Consider the following 11,952-nt stretch of genomic DNA (forward strand, 5'->3'; position numbering starts at 1 on the left):
CTACTTAACTCTTTCCATATTTATATCTATCTCAGGTATACTCAAGGTAGCGGAGCTGCCACTCTCAGTACTTCTATCTATCCATTCCACTTAATCCTCTATCCTTCAACGTCTTAGCACCCGCACCCCTCACAAACCCACCCTAATCCAAACCAAATGGCTCCAAACCGCAGGCCCGTCCACAACAGGCACGCGCAACCAACCCCCCCGGCCCCCGCCCACTTATACACACATCAACCACGCCGAACACCGCAAATGCAATACCAACCGCAACCGCAACATCCCTATCCACAGCTACAACCCCACCAGCGAAACCACCAAACCCACCCCAACCAACTCGCCCACCTCCGCAGCCGACAGGACAATCAAAGCCGGCAAATCGCCCACCACGCCACATCACTGAACCAGCACACCGCAGCGCTACAGCACCAAGCCGCAGCGCAGCAGCGGCAGAACGTAGCAATGCGACAGCGGGATGCGGCGATGCAGAAGCAGAATGCAACGCAACAGAAGCAGTTCGCAAAGCAGAATGCAGCTATGCAGAAGCAGAATCAGCAGCTGGGGCACGAGTTGCAGGCGATGCGGCACCAGCAGCAGCAGAGAGGGCCGGCGGTGGGGTCTCAGAATGGTGCGGGGGCGCATGGCGGAGGGGGAAATAAGAAGGCGGCTGTGGCGGGGGCAGTGGCGGGGGCAGCGGCGGGCGCTGGCGCGGTGATGTTGTATGAGGAGAGTGAGTGGTATGAGGAGAGCGAGTGGTATGAGGGGGAGAATGACCCGGCCGTCCAGGAGGAGAGCGGAGGCGATGGTGGCAACGGAAATTGCTGTGAGTGCAACGGATGCTGCGATGATTGCTGCGATGGGGGATGTTGTGGGGATAACTCGGGTTGCTGTGGTGGGGATGATTGCTGTGGTGGGGATGATTGCTGCGGGGGTGATTGCTGCGGGGATGATTGCTGCGGGGATGGTTGCTGCGGGGATGGCAGTTGCTTGGGTTGTTGTGAGGGAAATGGCAAGGAAGATAATGAGGGTTGCTGTTGGTGAGTGCTGAGGAGGGAGTCGGCATCATCAGGCTTCCTTGGTGGTTATATACTTTATAATGTAGTGTTTTGTCAAGGGAATAGACTGAAGCCATACACCGCATATTCGAATTAGCAAGCCAATGGTGGGCTTAACCGGGACCCTCTATTTAACATATTTTCGTTTAGTATTTCGCGATACACTACTTTTTATATAGCAACCGCGGTAGCCTCCTTTCCTCTTAGCTCCTATACCTTCGCCGCCAGTAAAAGGATCTAACAAGTTAAAATCTCTAACCAGTAAAATGTCTTACTCTTCAGAACGTATACTCATTAGAGATACCACATGTCATGGATCACCTTATGTAATGTCACGGCCTTTAATTTTAGCAAGAGCTGAGGCGCCTACGGAGCCATGCAGCGCCACAGCCGCGCGCCAGTGCAACGGGGGCAACGTGAGGCCGGGCCGGGGGAGGGGGCGAAAAGGGAGAGGAAGCATTTAGAAAATGGGGGAAGGTATTTATAACGGCGGGAGCTAGGCGGCCATTTCCAGGTACGGCCTTGTCGTCTAATTCTTTACTTAGAATTCTAAATTAACCCTCTATATTCTAAATATATTTACTTATTATCTAACTCTTATATATCTAGAGTCCTTTTAACTTGGGCTCTTATAGCTAATAGCTTATACCATACCCAGCGTCCTTATAAATTAGGTATACGTAATTATAATAAAACGCGAAATATTTAATTAAATATTCTTTCATCCCTTATAGTATACAATAATTAGATTAGGATTAACTAGATACTTACTGCAGTAATAGTAGCTAACGGCTTAACAAAACCTCTGTTAAGGCAAAAGCATAAGGCTTTTATTTACCAATTGAATTTGGTTAATATTAAAGAGACGGTTTAAAATAATGGGGGTAAGCAAGGAAAATATAAAGTATATTTAACTCAACACCACGCAAAGACTTATAATATAGCTTTGACCTATTAGGGATTAAAACTGGGGGTGTGTGTCAACCGAGATCATATCCAACCCGTCTATTCGGGTTGTGTAACGCCCTGTTTTAGTTATATACCCCCTTCCCTTATTTCTTTATCTTTCTCATATATATATAGAGGCGCTAGAGCCACACAAAATAGACAGAGTCCTCATCCTTGACTACCCCGATCGACGAGATGGCTGCCGTTGGAAGCACCGCACTCAACCTTACCCTTACCACTCATGTACTAGGAAAAGGCCGTGGTAGATTATTAAGAATCTACTTAATAATTTTAAATTGGAGGTAGTTTTATACGTTAATACTAAATATTAGCTAGTCTTTCTATTTAATAAGCTTTTAAATAAAGGCTTAGGCGGTATATTTATCGCTTATATTAGTGGGGCTTTATATTATAGGTAGTTTATAATAGGCAGTCTATAGGCCTTATTAAGATAACGTTATTAAATTAGTTTCCTTTATAGGGAGTGTTTATATAGTATAGGTTTTTAATTTAATATATTCCTTAGCTGGTATAGGCAGTTCTAATAAGCTTCTTTTAATCTACTACTAATGCGCATATTATAAAACTTTGTTCTTAAAACTCTATTATTCTATAATAATAATAGTAAAATTATCTACTAAATAAGAGGTACTCCTAAGCCTCTAGTGCCGCTATTTAATTATAAACTGTATTAGGCTCGTCCTTGGTAGGATCCTCTTATATATTTAGCGTAGATTTTGTAGTTAGCAGCTACATAGCTACTTATTATAAGTTTTGAGCGTCGTAAGTTAGGTAAATATTTACCGACTTTTTACGTCCATGTGGTGATATTGCGATAGCAATTATTATAATAATAATAAAGTAATTAGATTTAGTTTATTAGTCGCGAACCTGGGCTTATAACCTGTTAAATTAAGGTTATAGAGCTAAAACTCTGTGTATTGCTTATTTTCTACATAGGTGGTTGAAGAGATTTCGAGGAACTTCGACCGCACAGTCGAAGTTGTCTAATTGGTCAGATTCCTGCCAAGAGGTTCACCCCACAAGTATTATCACGTGATATCATTGCGGGCTTGTTGTCCAACAGTATTTCCTACAAGATTCTATTACACTTGCGGGTCAGTGTTACATTGTTAAACTCACGCGAATTGTGATTGCTAAGGAAGGAAGGAGTCTTAGTTTCTGTCAGGCGAGGCCTGAAGACAGGGGCCAAGCGTACATATATTGGTTACTGAGCCCGTCGAACCATGCGGTTCGACACTGTACCTTTTTGGTCGCGTCGCGTTCGTTTAGCTCGGTGGGCGATCGTCACAGTTTCTTCTTTTTATAGTTGCTTCTAGGTAGAGGCTTGCGTGCTTAGGCGTTATAAAGAGGATAAAAATACAGGTAGAGGGTAATTAAAAAGGAGCTCCAGATAACGTGCGACCCCAGGAAGCGAGACACCCCCCCAAGCGAGACATACGCGTTTGTACGCGGTCTTCTTCTTCCCTACCAAATTACACCCAAACACGAAATTCCTTATACAAATCAAGATGTCCCTTCCTAAATTAAGTTCTTGTGAAGCTGAAATCTCTATATAAAAAGCTATACAAGACGTTGGATTAGGCGTTGAGCCGTCAATTCGCAAAGCCTCCGACGTTCGCGCACTACCTCCCTCTACTGTTGCCTATTGTCTTGCTAGGCGTCTCCCTAGACACCTAGCCCATAAAACCCTGCTGTATTCTTATTAGGAGGATTAAATTGTTAAATAGATACACGAATGTTAGTCCTAGGGCTTTCCGATAAGAGTTAATATGCTTCCTATAATCGCGAACTCTTTCTTGGCAGAAGGCAGGGTCGTAGGCAAATATTAGGGGGAGAGATTTATACAATGCTATAAGCTCTATACTATTATAAGTCGTTAATTAGATTACTAGAGGGCCTAGAATGATGATCTAGTTATTATTTATAACTAGTTTAAGTTCTTTTAAAGCGTACGGGATAAATACTTAATTAAGCACTCTAAATTTATGCATAATTTTAACGAAAAAGGGATTATGCTAGGTCTTGTAGCATCGGCCTGAGTAATCGTAGATAGTAAGACTAGTAGGAAGAGGTCAAAGAATCGGACTATTCTATAACCAGGAACACGAGAGCTAGTCTCTATAATAGAGATAATTAGTGCCAACGGCTCTTACCTACCTCCGTTTATAATTTAGAAAGGGCAATAATACTAGGAGACTTGGTATTAAATTACTAAGTAGGATAAACGTCTTTGTGGGTATACCTATGCGACCTTAATAAACGGCTAAACGGATAACTTGCTAGGCCTACGTTATATTAAACACTATAATATATACACGCGATATCTTGTGGAGGACAATAAGGGCGATATTTAAAGCTATCATATGCTTATAATAGATAATTACTTAAGCCACGTTACCTAGTAGTTCATTAAGTATACACTATCGAATAAGATTGTTCTAGTTGCTCTCCCACCTCATTTAATATATAAGCTTCAGCTACTAGATATAGGCTGTTTTGGACCTCTTTAGTACTACTACAGTATAAAGGTAGATAACTTCTATTATTATGGCCATATAGGGTGTTAGTGTCATAGGGTAACTCACCAATACTACTTAAGTAGACACAGTAAATGTTAGTTACAAAGCTTATTGTTTAGAATTAGGGGGTAAGTAAGGAACCTAAGGTTCCTCACTACGCTAGTGCCGCGGCGATACGTAACGACACGTAACGACCGCTTGCCTTATTCCCAACACTAGCAACTCTTCTTTTGTAGTTGCCATCTATATACACTTATAGATTGCTACTATATAAAGATATAAAGCTAAAGAAAAGAAGAAGAAGAAATAAAGGGGAAGAGGTAGTATAGGTAGATATACGGGTTCGTGCGAAGATATTAGTTCCGCTTACCACTCTTAGCCAAGCTAATAGCAATTTTCTATCCCAGGGATAGAAAATCCTAATTAGCCAGCTTAACGAATAGCGTTAGCAGAACTCTATACCGCTACCCAAATTAATTAGGCGTGGCGCTCTTAGCAAAAATCTAACTAATTAGATAACTTTAACTGGCGGTTAAAGTTCTATAAGATCTTAACTTCTCTAAATTTCCCTCTTAACCTAACCTTTAACTTATATATATAGAGTATTTATATTAACAAACGTCTCTAGTACCTTATTTAGGTTTACCTTTATTATTACATTTACTAGGTTATCTTAGCTATTAATCTATTAGATCTTAAAGAGTTCTTAACGCTTATAGGACTGCTAAAGTGCTATAATATTAATTATAAGGCGCTTCTTCTTTATAGTACTAAGCTTAACTAAACACTTATAAAGGGAATATAAGTTAGTGCATACAATTATAGGGATAATAGGAAGTTTAAGTTAATCTATAATTATCTTAAGGGTAGTTCCAATTATAATTACTATATTAACTCTACTAACTATTCTATATATCTCTAACGCTAGAACGCTTTAAATAACGCGTTTACTCTTAGTTAAGCTCTAATAGATAAGATTACCGTAGATTATAAAGTTATTCTCTCTAGTAAATTTATTCGCTATAATAATCTTATATCCTAGCTAGAAGCTAAAATCTTTATTATTTATAAACAATCTATTAATAAACACAAATAGCTTAATAGTAGGAAGATTAATAGGCACATAGAGTAGTCCCCAATTAAGATAGTTTATTTACCAGAAAAGACGTTTATTTAGGTTAAAAATATTATCCTTAGTTAGTTCCTAGTGTTAGGCGGCAATAAAGAGATTAAAGGAAGCTTTAGGTTAATAGATAGAAGCTATATAAGCTCCGCAAGCGCGTTACTCCATATATCCTTGCTTTAGAGAATTAACGTTAATAACGTTAATCTTCTTGCCTTAACCTTTCTGGCGTAGGGTAATGGAATCCTTATTTAGGGAAATAATATATCCATTAAAGAGTAATAGTATTATTAAATTAAGTCTTTCCTTTAGCTTTACTATAAGGTTTACCTTTACTAGCTTATCTTCTTTAAGAGCTAAAAATTAGTTATCTCCTAAGATAATTATATCGTCTATTTATATGCTAATAATTCTAAATAGAGTTTCTATAGCTGTAATAAGGAAGCAGGGATTAAATATAGAAGTAGTCATTAAAAGCTTCTCTTTATAGTGCTTACTGTAAGTAGCCCACTAATAAGTTCCTGCCTCTATAATTCTATATAGTGGCTTAAGCATAACCATAATCATATCTTTGGGATATTGGTGGCGAATTTACTCTAAAAGGTATGCTAGTATTAAGCGCTAAAGGCGTGTCTTTAATTAGGTATAGGCCTAGGTAATATCTTATAAATAAACTACTATTCTATTCTTTATTAAGGAGGGAGCTAGCGCAATAATAACTTGCTAACTAGCTCGTTAAATTATAAGGGATTATATAAGAATTACTTCCTTACTATTATCGTTATAACCTTAAATAACTAGCCTTAACTTCTTAAATAGGGTATTAGTAGCTTTACCTTTAATCTTATTAACTATTTTTAACCTAAATATGCGAACCCTATCGAACTTAGTAGGGTCATACTTCTTAAACTTAAAGACTCCTCTTATAATAAGACCGTTAATCTCCTACTTATTAAATGCTTAGAAAGGAGCTCCTAAAGTTATAATACGGCCTTCCTTTTAGAGCTATTTTGCGAGCTTAAAGTTAGCCTTCTCTTTAGCTATTATAAAGGCCATTAATAGCTCAACTTTATTCTTAATAGCGGCAACAAGTTACTCTTTAAAATTAATAAGGTATTAGCGGTTTCGTAATCCCTTCGGGCGACCTCTACCGCGTCATAGTTACGGCGTATCTACTATAGTTATATTAGGGTCGTAGTCGCCTTCTAAGGTACGTTAATCGTGGTTCTCCTCTAGGGCATCTCCTAGGGTATCTTCTAGGGTATCCTATAAAGGCTTAGAACTGTTATCTTTATAGTAAGGCTTAATAACAGTTAAACGGAATTAAGTAGGTCTATAGGGTATTTAAAGAGTATAAGTTTAACTATTAATTATAATAAGTTTATATAGGCCTAACTATCCTCCCTTTTTACGCTATACGTATACCTTAGATTAGAGTGGCAGATTAAGCGTAGTTAAGGTGTTTAGGCCATTTCTTATTCCTAGTGCATTATTAACCTAACGCGTAGCGTAGAGATATTATACTTCCTTTATTGCCTTGCGAATTACCTTAGCTCATTATATAATAGAGGGAAATAGTAGAGAATTATTAGTTATTTAAGGGTAGGCGCTAAAGACTAGTAACGTAGGTACGAGCCCATCTAGGCCAGCGGTATTATTAATAGCCTTAACAGCCATTTATAGAATAAGCTCTTTACTAGTACCCTCTAGTTTTAAAGAAATAATCTTATATACGCGGCGTAATAGTATATAGTATCGTTCTACCTTTCTAATACTATTATATGCCTTAACAGGGACTTCTTTAACCTTAATTATTATTGCCTTTACCTATTATCAAAACTCCGCAGATAAGAAGTTCTTTCCTATATCGTAAATAATTTAATTAGGGGGTCCTAGGTAGACATTAATCTAATATAATTAAAGAGTATCTTATGCGTTCCTAGCTAATATATCTTTTAAAAAGCGTACGGCTTAAAAGGAGGTTAAGAAGTTAATAACTTAGAGTACTAGCTTGCCGCTAAGATATATAACATCTATAATAATATAGAAGTTAAAGTCATAGTTATCTTTAAGGGTAAACTTAAATTGGCTAGGGGACTTCTAGTTCATTTAGTAGTAATAGTAGTACTTTATAAGATATTTAATCGCCTTAACCTTAACTTTATAACCTACTTGTTAAAGAACCCTAAGTAGTTAGTAAACGGATAGGTGGCCAAAACAACGATATAGTTAACGTAGCTCTAACTTGGTTAAGTAACTCCAAATAACGCTCCTTTCTGGCTATTAAAGGAGCAACTAAGGGTAACCCTACTTGCGTATAATGGGCACCCGATTATCTCCCTAAATAAGTATATTCTTAAGGTTATTAAGCTTAATACCTAATTTATTTATATCTTAGATATAGAATAGGAACGGGGTATTCGCGGGAATAATGTAGAAAGTAATATATCCTAATAGGGTTTAGACCTTAATTATGCCGAAAGAGATTATAGTACCCTTACTAAAGCGAATTGTATATTAGCCTGCTGTTAATTAGTTAATCTAGACAGAACTATTAAACTACTAAAGAGCTTAGACTTAAGGTTCTCCTACTATAGATACTCCTACGGCTCTAGTATCTGGTATAATACTATAAAAGACGTTTGCCGAGTATCTGTTATTAAAGGAGAACGCGGAACTTTCCTTTAGCTTATTAAAGATATCTAACCTTATAACAGAATGGAGTATAGATTAGTTATTAAGGATAGCAACGGTTTATACGCCATTTACCTCACTATACTCGGTAAAGTATTGGTTAGAAGAGTAGTCCTTAATTTCTATATCTATAAGGAGCTATTCAGCCTTATTAATCTTACCCTTAAGATCTTTTTTGCCTTTATATTAAACCAAAAAGCTTTAGAAGTAGGCTATAATAACTTCTTAGTTTCTAACGTTTTATACGCTCTAGCAAAACTTATTATATACCTCCTTTTATTTATTAAGAGGGTGTCTAGTTAACTAGTAATTTGGCTTCTTATAAATATAGCATTTCTTCTACCAATTGTTATAAAATAAACCTCTATAAGGACCTCCACGATTACTTTATAGTTAACATTAATTATACCCTCTACTATATCCCCTACCACAACCACTATATATTTAATCAGTCCAGTTATAATTATATTAGTTAGCCGGGTTAATTAAAGTAGGTTAAAGTTAGGCGTTAAATTACTATACTTCTTAAGAGCGTAGGGCAGTGCTAATAAAAGATCTTAATTAAGCATATATTCCTTCGTAAGTACTTATAGAGTTAAAGAGAATAAGGTTATATTCTTTAACACCTTAATATACGCTAATAACTTAATCGCGTAGGCTGAAGTCCTCTTAATATAATTTGGATAAACTATGCTAAATTATCTAGAGTTAATTAAAGAGCTTTTAAAGATAATTGAGTTAAGAGGCACCTAGGTTTATAGCAATAATTCTTAAAAAGGTAGTCTCTCTCTACTCCAATATATACTACTGCTTATTCTCCTCTATTTTAAAGTAGCATCTTATTTCATATATTATTTGGTTAAAATTATATCCTTTTCCTACTAAACGATTATAATAGAAGGTACTAGCTTAGCCCTTAAGTATAACTAAATAAGCAATATGGTATTAATTAGGTTCTAGTCTAACCTTCTAGTAACAGTTATAAAAGATACATAACTTTAAATTGAGGATATTATATAGTTCTCCGCTAAACTTCTTCTCCTATTCTAAATAGAGCTTTATAAGCTCTATAAGCATTTTTAAGGTACCTTTAATTAGTATTTGGCTGCATTATATTATAGGCTATAATAGTAACGTAAATCTAGTTAGTGGAGTTTAAAGGTTATTAAACCGCGAAGTAAGGGGATCTTACGCTTATTAGGGGTTATTAATTAAGGCTATAGGTTAAGCTAGTTAATATAGGGAAGTTAAAGACAGAGGTAGAGGCAATGGATATAAAATATTAGAACTTATACCTAGAGCGATAGAGTTAGAACGCGTCTCTAGTAGTATATTACTTAGGTTCTATCGTAATTTAAGCTTCTTTATAGTGCGTAGTTAGTGCTTAATCTCTTATAAAGTCTATTTATGCTCTTCCTTTATATTAATAACGTGTTCCTAAATATTATCCCTAATACTACCCCCATCTATAGGGATAAATACTCTATACTCCTAAAGGAAGTTACAAAAGTCCTATATAATATCTTTATTTATAGGAACCTATGTTTTCTTTATCTATTTAATAAAGTCCTCCTTTATACAATACTATAGCGCAGTATTATTATATTCGCTATCTTTATAGTATTCTATATAGTATACTAAGAATCCATTTAGGTCCTATTGCTTAGCGGTTACAAAGTTAATTACGGCTCTATCCTATATCTCCGGGTTAATATCTTTCTCGTACTTCTTTAGATAGGTTAACGCCATAGTAGGTAAAATTAACGAGGTGTTATATATTAAAGATAGGTAGGATTTTCGGTTTTATAGGATCTCGTAGGTTTGCTATCCAAAGGTAGGTAATTTAAGATGTTGTTTAACGCGTTTTGGACGTTAACTTAGGACCTTAGGTTTAGTAACACTTCTAACCTAAAGTACTTAACCAAATCTTCGTAAACGTGATTGTTTTATATAATGGACGCAACTTAGTATCTCCTAGTACTTAGTAATACTTCTATTATTAGTTTTCCGCAAGTCTAAGGTAGCACAGTATTGCCAGGATCTATTCCATATAAGCGCATATAGCACCCCTATATAAGACTATCTCTTCTATTAATAACCTAGCTGCTCTATAGTTAACTATATATTTAACCACTAATTAGTGTTAGTGTTATAGGGTAACTTACTAATGCTACTCGAGTAGATATAGTAAATATTAGTTGCAAAGCTTATTGTTTAGAATTAGGGGGTAGGTAAGGAACCTAAGGTTCCTCACCACGCTAGTGCCGCGGCGACACGTGACGACACGTGACGACCGCTTGCCTTATTCCCGACATAGGGGTTAATAAGGAATATTTTATAAAGCTTTACCTAGCAGCGCGCGTTAAAGCGTTTACCTATAAGAACGTTTGCAACGCCTGGAAAGCTACTAGTCTTCTTTTATATAATCCTACCGCTATTCTAAAGACCCTACTATATATAGAAGCCTCTGCAGGCTTAGAAATAAATTAGCTAATTATAAATATTAATTCCCAAACGCTAAAGACACCCCAATTAATATAGGACCTTAAATTTCTACGGAATCAGATCGCTAAGTTGACAACTAAACGACTAGACGGTATGCTTGAAACCCCTATTCTATAACGCGTAGAAAAGCTATTTAAAGCTACTGTAGGCTTCGCCACTAATGCGCATATACAAAGAGAGGAGAATAAGAAGTTTTAAAAGTTTAAAATAGATAAGAAAAGTAGCAGGAGACTTCTAAGTAAGGGTAGAGTCCTTACCCAGGAAGACATTAATCAATTAAAGGTAGAGGATCTAGCAAAATAGGAGCTTGCTGCTTAAAAGTTGACTTAAAAGGAGTATAAGGAAGGTACCTTTCTACTAGAGCTTGACGTTGCTTTGTATTCTAGAGCCGTATTAAACCCTAGTGAATATAATTAGGACTAGGCAACATTTGTATACGTTTTTTGGTGTAATCCTTAGCCTACAAAGGAATTTGGTAGTGAGTTGATCTGGAAGGGAGGCTTAGAGGAGTATAGTGGTAAGCTATTTAATTGGTTAACGCTGGGGGCAAAATTACGCCTATAACGCACTCGGAAACTTCCAAGCCGTTTCCTTTTATAATAAGAAGCGCAATCGCTTTAATTTGGGCTATTTAGATTTAATATAGAGGCGTTGTTGATTTTATTATTAATACAAATGCATCTGGGGGTAGGTGTCTCGCTTGGGGGGGTGTCTCGCTTCCTGGGGTCGCACGTTAAGATACGCGCTGGCGCGTACCTCACGGATGTTTCTTATATGTAAAAGCACGGGCTTGGCGCTTTTTAATAAATGCCGATTATTATAGAGAAAAACTAAAAGGTAACTTTCTTAAAACTAAAGCTTTATTGCCATATTCCATTCCCACGCGTTATTACCGCCGGTGATTATATTAATTATCATAATTATAAGGGTTGATTGTGATTACGATTAGTTGTATTATATAATAATCATAACTTATGTAACTAGTCTAATAGTTATGTACATCCCTGATATAACTAGAGTAGCGAGAAGATATAAGGGACGTAAGAGACCGCGGTGGAGAAATTTTGGAGTAGCCCACAGCCTC

General features: G+C 36.8%; 1 protein-coding gene across 1 annotated transcript; it reads left to right on the top strand.

The window, feature by feature from the left end:
- Positions 1-760: 760 nt before the first annotated feature.
- Positions 761-1,110, top strand: K441DRAFT_655609 (uncharacterized protein). The gene has a single exon (XM_067647877.1). It carries the CDS (start codon positions 770-772, stop codon positions 1,046-1,048), a length of 279 nt encoding a protein of 92 aa, XP_067507199.1. The 5' UTR covers positions 761-769; the 3' UTR covers positions 1,049-1,110.
- The last annotated feature ends 10,842 nt before the right edge of the window (positions 1,111-11,952 follow it).

The sequence above is a fragment of the Cenococcum geophilum genome (assembly GCF_001692895.1).
Source record: "Cenococcum geophilum 1.58 unplaced genomic scaffold K441scaffold_9, whole genome shotgun sequence".
NCBI classification, from domain to species: domain Eukaryota; kingdom Fungi; phylum Ascomycota; class Dothideomycetes; order Gloniales; family Gloniaceae; genus Cenococcum; species Cenococcum geophilum.

What these genes read in the sequence shown, in the direction of transcription:
- K441DRAFT_655609 (XM_067647877.1), top strand. Translation starts at nt 770, where the DNA reads ATGACCCGGCCGTCCAGGAGGAGAGCGGAGGCGATGGTGGCAACGGAA.